This window comes from Cricetulus griseus, chromosome 3 (genome assembly GCF_003668045.3).
Source record: "Cricetulus griseus strain 17A/GY chromosome 3, alternate assembly CriGri-PICRH-1.0, whole genome shotgun sequence".
Classification (NCBI taxonomy): Eukaryota; Metazoa; Chordata; class Mammalia; order Rodentia; family Cricetidae; genus Cricetulus; species Cricetulus griseus.
The window spans coordinates 116913194-116931784 of record NC_048596.1 but is presented as its reverse complement, the minus strand read 5'-3'; the positions used below and the strand labels follow the sequence as shown (position 1 = coordinate 116931784).

Genomic DNA, 18591 nt, shown 5'->3' with positions numbered 1-18591 from the left:
AGGTGAAACAACTTAGTCACTAAAAGACAAACAGTGTATGATTAAATGAGGCACGTAGAGCAGCCCCATTCACGGACAGAAAGCAGAGGGTGGCTGCCAGGCTAGGAAAGGGAAAACAGAAATGTTTTCTCAATGAGTACTGAGTTCCAGTTTTGTAAAGTAAAAAAGTCCTGGAGAGTGGTTGTGCAAATCATATGAATGTTCTTAATGCCACTGAATTGTGAATTTTAAAAATTATTAAGATGGCAAGTTTGTGTGTGTCTGGTTGGCTTTTGTTTGTTTGGCTGGTTTTGGCAGTTTTTTCTTAAACGTCTTACTATACCTCCCTACCCGGCCCACCCTCAAACTCACAGAGATCACTTGCCTGTGTCTGCAGTTGCTGGGATTAAAAGCATGTGCTGCCACACCTGGCTGTTTTTTTGTTTTTGTTTTTGTTTTTTAAGCCTGAAGCGTCAAGTGATAGAGAAGATACAGGGCTGTTGGCACTTATGTCTCGCTGGTGGGAGTGTGACACTGTATAGCCACCCTGGAAACCAGGTGTAACCTCCTGTAAAGGGTATGGGCTGGGGTAAAGGGCTTGGTCAGCATACTAAAAAGCCAAGGCCAGTCAGTCCCTCGAATCAGAAATACATGGAGCCAGAGAGGGAGAGAGATCAGTTTATCACACGGCCCATCAGTTCCACTTGGCACTTAAGAGCACAACTGCACAGGAAGCTGGACATGGTGGTACCTGTAATCCCAGCACTCAGGAGGCTGAGGCAGAAGGACTGCTCCACGTTTGAGGCAACTCTGTTATATAGTGAGTTCCAGGCCAACCTGGGTTGCAGGTAAGACATTGTCTCAAAAGAAGGGGGACAAGGGGCCGGGACAACCCAGGATCTTTGCACATCATTCATTAATTCAGAAGTGGTCATGCTAGAGTAGAATGGCCCTACATCCAAGGACTGGTGTCTTTATTTTTTTTCCCCCAAGAGATTATTTTTTTTATTAGTTCAAATTAGAAACAAGGCTGCTTCACATGGCAATCCCTTCTCCCTCTCCCCCTCCCAGCCCCCTGCCAGTCCCCCACTTCATCCCCACTCTGCTCCCCAGGGAGGGAAAGGCCCTCCATGGGGGTTCCCCAAAGTCGGTCATACCATCCTGGGCAGGGCCTAGGCCCTCCCCCATGTGTCCAGGCTGAGAGAGCATTCCTCCATGTGGGATGGGCTCCCAAAGTCCCTTCTTATACCAGGGATAAATACTGATCCACTAGACTGGTGTCTTTATAAGTGAGGGAAGAAGGGGCTATTTATTAATCATAGATACATGGGAAGGTCACATGACAACAGAGCCACAGATGGTTGTAACAGGGCTACTAACAAAAAGCCAGGGCATGGTAAGGAAAGACTCTTCCCAGGAGCATTCAGAGGGAGCACAACCATGTTGATTCCATGATTTCAGACTAAGAACTTGGAGAAAGTGAATTTGTGCTGTTGGAAGCCACCATGTTGTGGTGCTTTGTACCAGCAGCTACAGGAAACTAGTGACTACAACAACACAGATGAGGCTCCATTGTGATTCGTTAAAGGCAACAAGAAACCAAAAGACCACAACCTTTTGATTCCACTCCCAGGGCACTCTGGGGAGAGCACGGACAATGACTACCACGGGACACAGCCATTCTGCTGTGAGAGAACCGTTCTATACCTCAATGATTGTGATGGTGGTCCCATGACATAGAGCTATCTCTCTAAAGGAGCCAATTATACCTCAAAAGAAGGTAACAGAAGAAAACCTATGCCCCAAGACTCCCTTTTCTACATCAATTTGTTACAAAATTTTCTATTTGGAAGAAGGCTCCTACTAGCCTAATGAGTGATTATATCATCATCAAAATAAAAATAACAATTAGACCATAAACCACTGAACAAAATGGGAATTCATAAAATCACACACAGACACATTATAAATATATACACCAATAAGCTTACTATATAAATATATATATATATATACATATATATTTGTATGTATGCATGTGTGTTTATGATACAAAGTTTAATGAAGTTTAGTGAAGACTTAAGGTAGCTGTGCACAGAACAGTCGTTCATTACAAAGGAGAAAGCAACTTCAGAGTGGGAAGCCTGGATGACCAATTGTAGCTGGTAAAAGGCACAGCCTAGGTCACAGGACAGACTGGAATCACATGCCTAATGGGATCCAACCATCACTTCTGAGCTCTTCCTACAGATTCATCATCTGAATCTCATCACAAAGATACAACACAAGCCCCAGCAGAGTGGTGCTGGAGCCTGTGTGGAGTGGGAGAATGTTTGCCTGCCACATGTGAAGCCCTGGGTTCAATATCAAGCACCATAAAGTATTGGAAGACAGCTGGGATTGGTCTACAAAACAATTGCCTATAACTGTCAAAAATGTCAGGTCACAACAGTCAAAACTATTTTGTTTTGTTGGTTTCTTTTGAGGCAGGGTCAAATTAATCCCAGCTGGCCTCAAACTTGCTATACAGTCAAGGATGACTTTGAACTTCTAATTCTCCTTCGTGCTGTTCTGGAAACCCATCCCAGGGCCTTGTGTATGCAAGGCAGGTGCTCTATCAACTCAGCTACATCCTTACCCTAAAATAATATTTTGACTGTGCATGGTGACCAAACCTATAATTCCAACACTTAGAGGCCAAGACAAGAAGACAGTTTGATGCCAGCCTGAGCTATATACCAAAAAAAAAAACAAATTAAAACATGTATAGGCACATGTGTGTGTGGGGAGTAGGCATATGTGAAGACCTGAAGCTGACACTGGGTGTCTGCCTCAATCTTGTGCCACTGCATTGAGGCAGGGTTTCTTGCTGAAGTGTCAGCACACCAAGCACAGCCAATGTGGCCAGTCACCTCTGCTTCCTCAGTGCTGTGACTTCTGATGGCTGCCATATGTGCCCAGTTTTCTTGTAGATTCTGGAGATGCAAACTCTGGTGTTCATACTTACCCAGCCAATACTTTACTGTGTTGTCTCTCCAAGCCCTCAAACAATAATTTTTAAAAAGATTTATTTTTTTATTTTATGGGCACGTGTGTGTGTGTGTGTGTGTGTGTGTGTGTGTGTGTGTGTGTGCCTCAGTATATGAGTGTGTACCATGTGCGTGTAGGTGCTCACAGAGACCAGATGAGGAAATCAGATCCTCTGGCACTAGTGTTCGGGTAGTTGAGAACTACCTGATGGAGCACTGAGAACCAAACTTGGGTCCTCTGCAAGAGCAGCAAATGCTCTTAACTGCTGTGCTACATTTCCAGCTCCCTACAATAATAATTTTTTAAGTTTATCAAGACCAGGTTTCTCTGTGTATCCCTGGTTGTCCTGGAACTTACTCTGTAGATCAGACTTCCCTTAAACTCAGAGATCCACCTGCCTCTACCTTCCAAGTGCCAGGATTAAAGGCGTGTGCTATCACCACTGGCTTAAAATAACAATTTTTAATACTTAAAAAAGTATTCTTAATATGAATGCTTAAAAGCAGAAGTGCCACAGATTTAAGTTTTTTCAAATATTAGCAAAAACTTAACTGGTTGAGCATTCCTAATTTAAAAATCCAGTATCTGTGCTACGGCTCAATACGCAAAGAACTTGCCATGCAAGCATGAGGACTTGAGTTCTGGCCCCCAGCATCAATCCACATAGAACTGTATATGGCAGCACACATCTAGTACTCCTACTGTGATGTAGGAGAAAGAGACAGAATAATCTCCAGAAGTTTGCAGGGCTAGCCTGTTGCACACAGCAGCAAAGAGCTAGCCTGGTGTACACAGCAGCAAAGAGCCCCTGTCTCAAAAAGACAGAAGATGAAGACTAACAACTGAGGTTGCCCTTTGACCTCCACATGTGCCATGACATGCTTGTGCCCATACTAACACACAAACACAAACATACACCACCAACACCACACATACAGAGAGAAAGATTTTTAAAAGCCAGAAATCCAAAATGCTCCACAATATTTTGGATATCATAAAAACAATGAACTCAGTTTCCTCAACAAAGAAGATCCAGCTTTAAAACTGAAGGGAGGTGGGGCTAGGGAGACAGTTGGGTAAGAACACAGGCTCTGCAAGCATGAAAACCTGAGCTCAGATCCCCTCATCTGTGCATGACTCCAGCATTACCGAGCTCATACATACACACACATGCATGCACATTCGTGAGAGCTGGCACATGAGCACACACACACACACACACACACACACACACACACACACACACACCACATATATCACCCACCACATACACACATCACATAGATCACATACATACCACACATATACACAAACACACCGATATCACAGACATTATATACACCATATATACACATCCCAAAAATAGAAGATGTCCAAGATAGAAGGGTGTCCAAAGGCATGGAGTTATGATGCTTTATCACAAAGCTTTTATATCAACTCTAACACCAGATCCTAACTTGTTTAATTAAAAATGGCAGGCTTCTAACTTTTCTGTGGGTAGGACATCAAAGTAGGTCTAACTAAGATCTTAACTAGAGTACCCAACACTATTGTCTGCAACACTAATTCCACATTGTTTTAAGTAAGGCTCTTCTGGTAAATGACTACAGTGCCTGAGACAGCACTAATCTCAGCGCAGCAAGACTGCTATCTATGCCTCTGGCCTACCTACCCAGTGAGGCCATCATTAGTCACATGAATCTGGGGACACTAGCAGTCAAGACTGAGATATGCTTTAAGTGTAAAATACACAACAGACTGCAAGACTCAGCAAAAACAATATGAGAGCTCTCTTATGTTTGTATGTCAACTATATGTCGAAATGGTATGATGGTATATCTTGGGTTAAACAAGTATCCAAATAATTTAAATGAAACTGAGAGTGCTGGCATATGCCTATGATCCCAGGACTTGAGAGCTACAGTAAGAAAATCAAGAACGTAAGACCAGGGCTGAAGATGTAGCTCAGCTGGTAGAGTGTTTGCCCGGTACAACATTTACAAAAGTCCTATGTCCCGTCCCCAGTACCCAATTACCCCAGCAATTTGGAGACAGAGGCAGGAGGATGAGAAGTTCAAAGACATCCTTAGCTATACACAGCTATACAGCTTAGTTACTCAAGACCCATAAAATACTGTCTCAAAAAAAAAAAAAGTAAAGAAAAAGGAAGAGAGAGAGAAAGAGAGAGAACCAAAAAAAAAGTAAAGAAAAAAGAAGAGAGAGAGAGAGAGAACCAAGCAACAAGCCAGATGTCATGAGATACCTGTATTCTCAGCAACTGCTGAGAATACAGGCAGGAAAATCAGTACAATCTGAAGCCACCCTGGTCTACATAGCAAGTTGCAGCACAGTCAGGGCTATATTGACTCTGTCACAAAAACCCTAAGCAAAGGCCAGCAGGATAGTGACAGGTCAAAGGACTTGTGAAAAATCTGATGACCTGAGTTCTATTCCCAGAACCCCGGTAGGAGACAACTGACCCTTGAAAATTGCCCAAGTTGTCCTCCGAAGCTGGGCATGGCAGTAACAGCTTTAATCCCAGCACTCAGGAGGCAGAGGCAGGTGCATCTCTGAGTTTGAGGCCAGCCTGGTCTACAGAGTGAGTTACAGAATAGACATGACTATACAGAGAGACCTGTCTGGAAAAGTAAACAAACAAAAAGAAACTTGTTATCTGACATCCACACACATGCTGGGCACAGGCCATGTCTACACACATAACACATCATACATCCATATAATGATAATGTCTTAAAATAAATATCTTAAATTATACTAAACTTAATTTTACCAGTTTATTTCCCTTTAATATGACTAGTAGAAAACTCTAACTTAGCTGGGCGTTGGTGGCGCACGCCTTTAATCCCAGCACTCGGGAGGCAGAGGCAGGCGAATCTCTGTGAGTTCGAGACCAGCCTGATCTACAAGAGCTAGTTCCAGGACAGCCTCCAAAGCCACAGAGAAACCCTGTCTCGAAAAACCAAAAAAAAAAAAGAAAGAAAGAAAAAAGAAAACTCTAACTTGAAACATGTGGTTCAAGTTAGTTTGGGGTGTTCTCTGTTTTGTTTTCTGGTGATGCTGAGGATGGAAGCCAGGGCCTGGTACATGCTAGGCAAGCTCTCTTCACACATTTCAACTGGATGTTCAGCCTCTGACTACTGAAGTCACATCACCTTCACTGACAGACACTATGAAAGAATAAACTGTGGGACTTCTCACAAGACTGAATAGCCTGCACTTAGGTCCAGGCTATTCTCCAAACACTTATCTTCTCAGGGCTTATCTCTGTCTCTCTGCACCTTATCCTGCATCACAAAAGCAGGCAAGTGAGTACCTGGAACTCTGATGTGCTGCTCCGAAGCTGGCTCACATTAGGCAGGGATCCCCCGTGGTACTGTGTAAGGCGCAGTTGCTGAAGCTTCTGAAACTGAACCTGGAAAACAGAGTGATTTCAAGAATGTTCAGTAAAATCTGAAAGAGGCATCCAAGTACAGTATTTTGTAGAACATTAAAAAAAAAAAAGGTCAGTTTTGATTTTTTTTTTCTACTTAAGTGACCATCTTTAGGTTTCCAGAGCTTTCTGGGATCTGTTTCATTTGGGTTTTGTTTTGAGATATGGTCTCACACAACCTAGGATGGCCTCAACCTCACTATGTAACTCCTAAGTGATGGGACTACAGGAGTGCACCACCACAGCCTGGCTTCTTTCTGTTTTGTTTTTAATTTATTAGTTTTAGAAAGAATTTATGAATATTCCAAATGACCTACATACCATGATATGTAGGCATGCAGGCATAATATTTAACAATAAAAGACTATTTTTTAAAGAAAACTAAGCTATCTAAAAATCAAAATCATTGTTTTCCTTTCCTTTTCCACAGACTTCCCCAATCACATGTACACTTATGTGTCATAACTATGTATGAGGGATCACAGCATATATATAACTTGCTGGGGAGAGTTGTTTGTTTATTTTGTTTTTTTCTTTCTATCTTTTTTAGCTGGAGTCTCATTTATTCAGGCTAGCCTCAAACTCCCTATGTAGCAGAGGCTGGCCTTGAACTCCCAACACCCCCACTTCCACAGCCGCATCTCCTTCCTGAGTCCTGGGATAGCAAGTACACACCACCATATTCAGCCAACATAGGTACCATCTTTCATGTTTTCATCATGAGCCTTCTCTAGACCATTACATAATCTCTCTCTCTCTCTCTCTCTCTCTCTCTCTCTCTCTCTCTCTCTCTCTCTCTCTCTCTCTCTGAGTGTGTGTGTGTGTGTGTGATTTTTAATGGCTATGTGACATCCTAAGGAATGATTATTAAATCTCCACACATGGATTTATTAACAGAGGCCACATCAGGCTGATAAGATAACTTAGTAGGTGAGAGAACTTGCCACTGAGCCTGAGTTTGGTCCCCAGGATCAGATGGTGGAAGGAGAGAACCAAGTCCAGCAAGCTGGCCTCTGACACCTTGTGCTATGTGAACACACACGAATTTGTAATAAAAACAGTTAATGAAGGAGGCCAAGGCAAACAGGCATTAAGCAGTATCCTACTGATTTAACAGCTTCATTCTTATTTACTTTCAGATGGCAGTCAACTGTCATGGTCATAAGCCCTGCAGTGATGCAGTCTGATCTTCATGAGTTCTGCTTCTAAATTAATATATTAACTGTGTATTATATAACCCTTGGCACTTATAATTCATACAAGGAAGAAAAATCATAGTGAGATACCTGAGGCAGATTTTTACCCTTCCATTACTCTGTCCTCTAATTATTAAATAAAGTACACCAGACCTGAGCCCTTAGGATAGGCCAGGTGTTATCCTCAGACACTTGGTCCTCTGCACCTTAGCTTTCTCCACAATAATGCAGAGAAATTGCATTACCTGCATTTACAGACCTGGGACCCAGATTCAGTAAGTTCAATGCCCTGCCCAAGGCCAAGTCACAGCTGCTTCACCCAAAACCCACATTCCTGTTTCTAACACACTCTATTCTTGCTTTCCATTTCTCCCTTCATGATCATACTATTTATTATTATTTAAAATATATGATACGGTGTAGGAGCTGGAGTAATGACTCAGCAGTTAAGAAAGTGTATTGCTCTTACAGAGGATGCAGGTTCCGTTCCCAGACCTACATCAGGCAGCTCACAACATCCTGTAATTCCAGTTCTAGGGCCTCCAAGAGCACTTCCACACATATAAACTCACACAGGCGCACATACACATAAATTTGAACTTAATTATCAAAAGTTACCTAATACAATGTAAATATTCCGTAAGTATGGCAGTAAGGAAATTATAACAAGAAAAATTCAAAGACCATACTATTTACAAAGAATGAAAGACTCAATACATTGTGGAGCCTATGAATCTCTGATTTACTAATATCTACTATGAAAGCTTTCAGATACATAAAAAATTTAGGGATGACTGGAATGAAACCATCTTCTATCTACCAACAGCTTCCACGATTACCAACTGAGATACAGTCCAGTTCATCATTATCTCCTCCACTACCCTTGGCAGCCTAAGAGAAATCCCAGATGTGATAATATTCCTTAATTTAATATGCATATTCCAAAAGTAAGTACACATTTGTTTGCAAATTTTAAAGGCATATAAAGCCCTTGGATGCCTAACTTCCTTATATTCACAATCCTTGAAATGCTAAGAGGAGATTCTTGATTAGCTCAATATAAAACCTTTCACTCCTTCTTCAAAGGATCACTCAATCCACTTCTTTGTGTATACAAAAACTTAACTGTGTGTTAGACAGCATGCCAAGCACAAGCTTACAAAGGTACATACGTGCCAAAGCTCCTCCCTTCTGAGAGTTCCCACAAAGACTTCAACCCTTACCCAAAAACCTTGACACTTCAAACAGGCTCAGTTATAAATCTAGCTAGGGACCTGCCTTCAGTCTACTTAAGGCCCTCAAAAGCAAAAGACCCCACAACAGCTTTCCCTCCGGAGGAGCCTATCTCCAGAGTCTTCAAAGGCTGTGTGACACCAAAGTGCACTCTCATGTGGTTAGCAGAGTCATCCCGTGCCCTTCACAGAGGATATAAGGATAAATATAAAAAAAAAAGATGGTGTTATGTGAACTATAGAGACCCAGACAAGCTCTCTGGCTACTATTTCTGTAGATGTTCTCAGCTACCTCTAAAACCTTTTGGTTATTTTGACACTTTCCTCTTTTGAAATTTTGAATCATTAAACTAGAAAGAAACCTGAGACTGAATTCAACACCTCCATACTTACAGATGATGAAAATAAGAACTAAAATATGACTAGACTAAGGCAGAGGTCACAGACTGGTCATCTACAGGGAGTTCTGACTCCTTCAGTGTTTTCAATTTCAATTTTAGAACTTGGGAGACTGCATAGAATCCAGACTTCTAACTTTATTGACTGAAAGAGCAAACAACACTAAATCCGTGTGTGTGTGTGTGTGTGTGTGTGTGTGTGTGTGTGTGTGTGTGTGTGTGTGTCCCACGCACACTCTTGAGTTTTGAATGCATAGTTGTGCATTCGTGTGGGCAAAAGTCAGAAAACGATTTCTAGGAGTTTATCATTTCCTTCCCCAATGTGGGTCCGGGAGACTGGATTTAAATCAGCAGCGCTGCCAGCAAGAACCTTTACTGGCAGCACGATTTCACTAGCCCTAAACTCATATTCTTGCATGACAACTCTGCCTGCTCCTCAGCCAGGGCCTGGATTGTTCAGTTTGCCCCAGGCCTCGATAACCCTGGTTATCCACTCTATGGCTAAGGATTAGCTACCATCTGCCATCAATCCCCTGGGCCTTCCCTTCATCTTCCTTATCTATCTCACCCTAAAACTTTCATTAGCAAGATCTGGCCTAAGGTCACACACTTGTGTAGAATTTCTCCTAAAGCCTGTATAAATGAGATAGAATCTACTCTAATTCTTTTCTGGAAAAGTCTCCTAATAGTCAACACAACCCCAATCAAAATCCCAGCAGGGAGCTGGGAGCATAGCTAAGCGGCAGAGCACAGCTTAACATACCAAAGGCTCAATCTCCAGGACAAAACAAAAATAAAAGTGAAAAAAATGCCAGCCAGTTTGTTTTTATAAATTGAAAATATAATTCTAAAATTTATGCAAGTACAAATAACCCAGCTTAGCAGGGGAAACTTTTTAGAGATTTGTGTTATTCTTAATTATGTGTCTGTGTAGGGGAATGCACACATATGAGTGTAGGTGCATACAGAGTCCAAAAGATCACTGGGTCCCCTGGAGTTGTAGTTACAGCCAGTTATGAGCTGTGGATGCTGGGAACCAAACTTGGGTCCTCTGCAAAAACAGCACATGCTTTTAGCCACAGAGCGTCTCTTCAGTCCCCAGAGTCTTTTTTTTTTTTTTTGGGGGGGGGCGAGTTTCAAGACAGGGTTTCACTGTGTAACAGCTATGGCTGTCCTGAAACTCACTCTGTAGATCAGGCTGACCTAGAACTCACAGAGCTCCCCCTGCCTCTGCCTCCTGAGTGCTGGGATCACAAGCATGCACCCCAACTGCCCAGCTACCCAGATTCATTTTTAAAAAGGGCTAAGTTACAAGATTTTTTGTTTTGTTTTGTTTTTGAGTCAGGGTTTCTCCTCTGTGTAACAGCCCTGGCTGTCCTGGAACTCATTCTGTGGACCACCTGCCTCTGCCTCCTGAGTGCTTGGATTAAATGAGTACGCCGCCACCACCACCCAGCTAAATTACAAGATTTAAGTTAATAGCTTCAAGATCTATTACAAAGCTATAGTAAAGCCAGGGTGCTGTTGTGGAAAAGATGCAGGGTGAAGGTGATGGCTGAGTGGTAGGGCACTGCCTAGCATGTATGAATGCTTAGGTTCAGTCCCAGGAGGTGGGGTAGGGAGAAAGATCCATAAGTGTGACAGAGGGGAAAAGATTTTTGAGTGCACGGACATCCAGAGTGACACCCGGATTCAGTCCTAGCTCTGCCCTTATGAGTCTTGGAAAGAAACTTCGCTAAGCCTCAGTTTATTCATCCACAAAGTGACAGAAAATCTAGACTGATAAACCACAAGACTGTCTGAGATAACAAGTGAAGAGATCAATGGAGTACCTGTCAGAGCCCTCAGATTTAACCCAAACTTGGTCTTTCCAGGCTTCTTTCTCTACTCTTGGCTCAGAGACCTCAACACTTTACATCATGTCCATTGTTTGTTTTAATAGAAAACCAGTGAATGGCCTGAGCTTAGCAGAGTGGCTCAGCTGTGAGAGGGCTTGCCTAACATCCCCAGTGCTCACTCATTAGTGCGATGTAAGCTAGGTATGGTGGCACACACCTGTGATCCCAACATTCCAGAGGCAGACAACACAGTAAGCTTGAGGCCACTATTAAGGCTACATGAGACCTTATTTTTTAAAAGGGGGAAAGAAAAACAAAACAGAAAACAATGTTTTTTTCCAACTATTCAAGACAAATCAACACTTGGGGTTGCAGAGCTCAGTTTATCCTGAGGTTTCCAGCAGTCTCCCTCTCTGTCCGCCCATCTCTCCATAACTCACAATCCGCCTTCCACCAGCATCGCACATGCAGTGGTAACTCATGGCCTGCACACAACTAGACCAAACGACACGCCCTTATCAACACAGCAGCACTGGCTCAGCAGTGGACAATCCCTTCTCTTCACAGCAATGCCGCTGGCTTTCCTCCTGACATTCTAGTTGTCCTTTAGTCTTTGATGGCACTTCATCCTCCATCTCCCCTTTAAACAGTAGGGGTTCTTCGGCTTCTAGGCCCTCTTCACACTTCACTTTATACCAGTGGGACAGAGTCAAACCCGATGGAGGGAAGCTAAGTCAGTAAGGCAATCTAGAGCATCATGAGGCATGCCTCAGAGATGGTGGGGACTGTGGCAAACTAAAGACCACATACATGTTCTATGTAATGGGCATCACCACACTATTGCTGCCATGCTTTCGGAAATATGATGGAAAGGCCAGGGACATGACTTGGCAGGTAAAGGCTCTTGCTGACAAGCCTGATGATGTAAGTTTAACCCTCTTGAAGGAGAGAACTGACTGCTGCCTGTTGTCCTCTGATCTTCACAATTGTGTGCATGTATATACCTCCCCCGACACACGCAATGTGAATAAATGTAAAAAGAGGAGCTAAAGAGAGGAAGCACCCAGTTAGGTTCCCAGCACCCACATGGCAGCTTGCAACCATCCCTAACTCCAGTTCCAAGTGATCCAGCACTCTCTTCTGGCCTGGTGAGGTGAGCACCAGACACCCATATGGTATACTTTCATACATGCAGGCAAAATGCTCATATACATAAATAAAAATATAAATAAATATTTTTAATGTAAGAAGAAAGAAATGTGAGAAGAGTGCTAAGTGATCTCATTTTCCAAAATTCAAAGGCTAGACTTTAATGTACAATCCCAGTGTTAACTGTTGGCCCACATTAAACAGACACATACACACACACACACACACACACACACACACACACATATTTTGGGTGAAGAAAACAAAATAAAAACATGTCAGAGAGTCAAAACTAGGGTGTAGGTGGACAGTCAGTTTATAGTTTGGGGGTGGGGGTTTCTTTTGTTTGAGATAAAGGCTGACCTCAGACTTCCCATGTAGCTAAGGATAACTTTACATTTCTCATCCTCCTGCCTCAACTTCTCAAGTGCTGGGATTCCAGGTATGAGCCACCACACCTGGTTTACTCAGGGGACCAAACTCAGGACCTGGAACATTCAGAGCAAGCCCTCTGCCACCTGACCTACATCTCCCTCCAGGCAGGATGTGGCCTCTAAACTCTTCCCAAGCAGCAGAATCTCCTGTGGCTTACACTCCAAAGAGCCCCAAATTTGTATCATCACCCCGCCTTCCTTCCTGAGCCCCAGATCCATATGAACCAATGCCTGCTGGAACATGCTTTCCCTGCCTTGCAGGCCCTCAAACTCAGCATCTTCACAGCCACACCCTGCTCCTGCCAAGTTTTCTCCATTAAGGACCTGAGGCACCTGAAGTCTGGGGATCATCAGGACCCTCCCTCTCTCACCATCCTCACTTCTCCAAAGCTCCTCACACTTTTTAAGTATCGCTCTGCTCACTCTCAGCCTAGTCAATGCCACCAACCCTGAGCTTATTGTTACAGCCTCCAAACGGCTTCTCCACTGTGGCCTCCTAGATTCTAGCCACTACTCTGGAGCTGGAGGGATCCTTTTAAGATGCAGATCAATGCAGGTCCGACCTCTTCAATGGCTTACTATTGTTCTTAAGATCAAGACCCAAATCCCATCTCTACAACCTGAAGTCTCCAGTATCTCAAATCTCTCTTCTAATCCTCCTGCTGGACCTCAGGACTCTGCCTTCCCTGAACACTCCCTTCCCACACAAACAGGCCCACATTCCTTCCCCATACCCCTTGATCCTTCAGGACATCAGAAGCAGCAATGGGCTTTTGACTATACATGCTCAGGGCTTCAGCTACATCCTTTTTATAACATTCACCAAAATGGGTCTTTACTTCTTAAATATCTTCCTCTCTAGATCCTAAGTCCATCAGAAGACTGTTGCTTGCCCGCTGTGGCATCCCAAATAACCATAATAACCCAGGCACACACTTCAGACACAGCATTTGTGAGCACACTAAGGAGACTGTCAAAGGGAACACCTGTCTTTACCTCCATCGCACACACATATCATAAACAGTCCATTAACCCCACTGGTAGCACCCAACTCACAAACAACAGAAATGATGGACAACACGGCACTCTTCCCAGGCAGACCTGCCTCCACTTTCCTCCCTCTCCTACCAGGAAATCCCGGTACCACCATGGACAAATTCTCCCCGTCTCAAAACTTTCTCACTACTAGCCAGGCATCCTTTAATCCCAGTACTTGGAAAGCAGAGGTAGGAGAATCTCCAAGTTCGAGGCCAGTCTGGTCTACAGAGCAAGTTCCAGGATAGCCTCGGCTACCCAGAGAAGTCTAGTCTTAAAAAACCAAAGTCAATCAACCAACCTAACAAAATCTTTCACATTGCTTCCTGATGAAGCTGAACGACTAAAGCTGGAAAGAAAAAAAAAAAAATCTTCAAAATCTAGAACAGTGGTTCACAACCTTCCTAATGCTTCAGCCTTTAGCACAGGTCCTTGTGTTGTGGTGACCCCAACCATAAAATTATTTCACTGTTAACTTCATGACTGTAATTGTTCTACTGTTATGAATTGTAAATATCAGATTGAGACCCCAGTAAGGTTGCAAAAAACAGGTTGAGCATCCTACCTACCTAGCAAGTAAAGTTCAAGTTCAGCCCTGAAAAACTGGCTGTGATAGATACACTGAGAATCTGAAGCTGGACACAGTCTCTGAGAAGAAAGGATACCTAGATCAATTTTCAGTGCCTGTCTATCAATGACACGCCTGCTATAAGCAGCAAGTAAAGTCAGTATAGCAGCCATCCAATTACCCTCTATGACCTATATGGGTTGTTCTCCAAATTGGAATATACTCATATATTTGAGGATCTAAGAGTTCTTTATAAGAAGTGTTCCAGGGCTGGAGAGATGGCTCAGAGGTTAAGAGCACCGACTGTTCTTCCAGAGGTCCTGAGTTCAATTCCCAGCAACCACATGGTGGCTCACAACCATCCGTTATGAGATCTGGTCCCCTCTTCTGGTGTGCAGATATACATGGAAGCAGAATGTTGTATACATAATAAATAAAATCTTTAAAAAAAAAAAAAGAAGTGTTCCATTATGTGATTTCTTTGAGAAAACAATCCTTTAAAATGTAAAATAAGCAAAAATTCCTGGGTAAATTCAGTGTTGTCACTTGTATACGTGTGAACATAATGAAACCAATTGGTCAAGGAGAAAACACAAGCAGAATTAACATGCAAATGGTTCCCTGTAGCAGGTAAAGGGCAAAGTGACATATTTTTTAGTAATTTGCAGACAATATCAATTGGATTAGCCTATAAGCCACAGTAGTTAGTTGATCAGGCTTGCTAAACTCAACATAGAGAGCCTCAGTTCAGTTCACCAGAATAGCATTTATCATGGTAACTTAAATTTTACTTGGATTTATTGCATTTGTAACCTTGAGTTTATGTTGCACACAAAAATGTTTTGATTTACGGGTGTATCAAAACCCTACCAGAAGAACTTCATACACAAGTTTATGTGTGAACACACGAGTAAATTCAAAACTAGGTGAACACTAAGCATCTGTGAGAGCTTTTTGTTTAAAAATCTGAACCAGGTATGATGGCACACACCTATGACCCCAGCATTTATGAGGCTAAGGGAGAAGGATGGCAGGCTAGAAGCCAGCTGGACTATGCCACCTTGTCTCATAAAAATAAAAATAATCTGTGCATTACTCAAAATCACATGAGTGACTGTAGATACACAGACACATATAGAGCATGTGTTTGTGCATAATGTATGCCTCTAAACAACACAACACAGGCCTTACATTAATCAGTAGCTTTTACCCACACATTCTCTTCAGTGTACTCTGTCAAGCTCAGTCTAACCAAGGTCACAAAATGTAAGGGCCTGTGGATGCCAACTGGTAAGGGGTGGGGCTGGTCAGGGCACGAGGAATTTTTTTTCCTAAAAAACCTTCTTTATCTATGCCCCCTGCCCCCCCCCGCCCTTTTTTAGCCTCAGTGTAGTAGGATTGAAAGCTCGGAAAATATTTCACTTTTCCCTTAACTACACCAAAAGAAAACATTACATAAATATGATAAATGGTCTCGGTGTGGGGGGCTGTGACAGTGAGTGTGTGGATTGTATTGTAGCAAAATAAAAACAGAGTTCACACTCTACTTGAGGGGGTGGCAACATGAAAATTCAAGACTGTTACAGGTCTCTCAATTTTAAAGTAAATCTAGTTCATATTATAAATTTATATTAGTTCACTTTATGTTAAATGTATGTTTAAAGAAAACACTTCGAATTTTAAAACCCTGGCAACAGATTTTTTTTTTTTTTTTTGAGTTCCTGAACACTATGATGGCCAAAAAATAGTATGTCTGCAAACCAGGGAGCAGGGAAACAACCAGTTTGCAATCGGCTCTCACATCTCCTTCCAGCTGCCACCCCCAGCATCTTCACGGCCTCCCCATCTGACAACACGCCTTCAAGGCCAGCACTCAGAATCCTCAAGTCTGCCCACTCACGTTGACCCTCTGCGGTCCTGCACAGACACTAGCAGGGCTCTCCATCCTCTGAAGCTCCGCTCGCTCCGGGTGTCTAGCCTCCCAGGCGTTTGTCCCGACTCGCTCCTTACTCATTCCTCGGGGTCCCTCCTCAGTCACTGTCTATGCGCGGCACCCCGTCGGTTCCACTAACCTCTGATGTTGAACAAACACACCGGACCACGTAAAGCACCTCCAAGAGGCGAAACGGAGAAAGCCACAAACTAACTCGTCACATCGTGGTACCAAGGCCCCCTGCCACTCAGGAGCCAGCCGTCCATTCACTTGCGCGTGCACCGAGCGTTCCCCGAGGAAGATGTGCGACCCCCGGGTCCCCGAGGCCTTCCAGGCCGACAGTCGAGGGTTCGCTGGCGGTGGGTGTCCGAGGCACCGAGAAGCCACACCGCCCGAACCAGGCGCGCCTCGGTCCCGCCTCGGAGCTGCGTGCGATTTCCTCTCGGGCTCATCTTCCCGCTTAGGCCGCCCGGCCCCGCTGCCCGCCTCCCCGGGCTCGGCGGTCCCCAGCTTCCCGCACCGAAGGCCCGGCGACCCTCGCACCTCCACCGAGGTCGCGAGCCGCCCTCGGTGTCGCCGGACCGCCAAGAACCGAGGCCACAGCCGCCCCGGCCCGCTCCTCACCGCGGCCCCCGCCCGGCCCCGCCATCGCCGCCGTCGTCTCGGCCCGGCGACCTCTCCCCCGCCTCGCGGGCCCGCCCGCACCAACCGCGCCGGCCCCGGCCCCGGCCCTCACCCGCGACAGGGTGAGGTCGGTCATGAGCTGCTCGAAGGCCCGCGTCTCCTCGGCCTGCCGCTGCGTGTGCAGCGCGATCTTCTCGCTGAACTTCCGCGGGTTGGCGCTGCCCGAGCCCGGCGAGGCGGCCATGGCGCGCGCCCCGCGCGAGCGGGACAGGCAGACGGCAGGCGCGGGGCCCCGCGGCTCGGCCCACCCGCTCGGTCCGCAGGCCGCCCAAAGCCGCCGCCCGAAGCCGCCTCCGGCACGACCCGGCAGAGGAGCCGCCGCGGCCCCAGAGCCAGCGAGCGGCCGGGAGCGCGCCGAGGTCCGCCCCCACGCGCCGGCCCCGCCCTCGGCGCCGCCTGTCGGGCCTCCCGGCCCCGAAGCCCGACCTCCGGCGCGCGGACGGAGCGCTCCTGCCCGCCGTCCCCAGGCTGCCGACCCCCTCACACCTCCATCCCGTCTGCAAAGCTAAATCGCGCCCACGTGTGAGCGCCGCTGGGTACCACTGCCCACGCCCCCAGCTTCGGGATGGCTTTCGGATTTAGGTGACTCGTTGGCGACAGGGTTGTGCCAATACACTTACCCTCTTCAAGCGAGCGTAATTGAGTTTGCGGGTGCAACCTGATCGACCTCACTTTGAGGAGTTTACCACAGAGTGTACCTGGGGACCTCATTGGACCGGACTGGAGCCCAACAACTGCCTCCTCCTACCCATTCCGGTTGAGTTTCCTGATGGCCTTCTGAGGTCATCATTACCACCACCACCACCAAATCAGCCTAAGCCTGGATGTGTTTCTAACCCTAGCTCCTGTTTTACTCCAACTACGCTGGCCACGCCGGCCCAGCCACTTCACTTCACAGCCAGAACACCAGCCCCCATTCTTTGCAAGGGGCCCTGGGGTGTCTTCAAAACCCAGCTTCAGAAGGTGCCAACTTTTTTTTTTTTTTAAAGATTTGTTTTATTTGTAACTATGTGTAAGTGTGTGGATATGTACACGAGTATGCAGTTGCCCACGGAGATCAGAGATGCCCCTTGGACTGGGAACCAAACTCCGGTCCTCTGCAAGAGTGATATATACTTTTAACGTAGAGGTTTTCAATCTTCCTAGTGTTGCGACCCTTTAACACAGTTCCTCATGTTGTGGCTACCCCCAACCATACATTATTTTCATTGCTACTTCATAGCTGTAATTTTGTTACTTTTATGAATTGTATTGTAAATATCATATATCCTGTGAAAGGGTCCCTCAACCCCATAGGGGTCTCGACCCACAGGTTGAGAACCCCTGTCTTAAAAGCTGAGCCATCTCTCTGGCCCCTCAACTTTACCTTTTTTAAACAGCCAGTTGCCTAATCAGGTTTTCCCTTTTCAGCCCAGAAGCTGCTTCCAGCATCATTGTATACTAAGATGTCCTAGAGAGTGTGGAGTGCATTTGTGTTTTATAAATCAGGATGCATTAGAGACATGCAGAAAAGTACAGAAAATAACATTGATAACACCCACACACCTCATGATTAAACCATCAAAACATTTTTGCAGGGCCTAGGAATGGTGTTCAGCTGTATTGCGCATGTATGACAAGCCCTGGGCCTTTGGTTTGATTCCAGCACTGCAAATAAAATTTAA

General features: G+C 45.1%; 1 protein-coding gene across 2 annotated transcripts in view; it reads right to left on the bottom strand.

Annotated features, from left to right (window-relative positions):
• The window catches only part of Crtc3 (CREB regulated transcription coactivator 3), a 109242-nt gene extending 91974 nt beyond the window's left edge, over positions 1 to 17268 (bottom strand). For both annotated transcript variants that reach the window (XM_027408262.2, XM_027408264.2), the window contains exons 1-2: positions 16980 to 17268; positions 6344 to 6442 (exon numbers count right to left, since the gene is read on the bottom strand). In XM_027408262.2, the coding sequence (XP_027264063.1) occupies positions 6344 to 6442; positions 16980 to 17111 (231 nt within the window). In that variant the 5' untranslated portion in view covers positions 17112 to 17268. The remainder of the gene's footprint in view (positions 1 to 6343; positions 6443 to 16979) is intronic.
• Positions 17269 to 18591: the final 1323 nt, after the last annotated feature.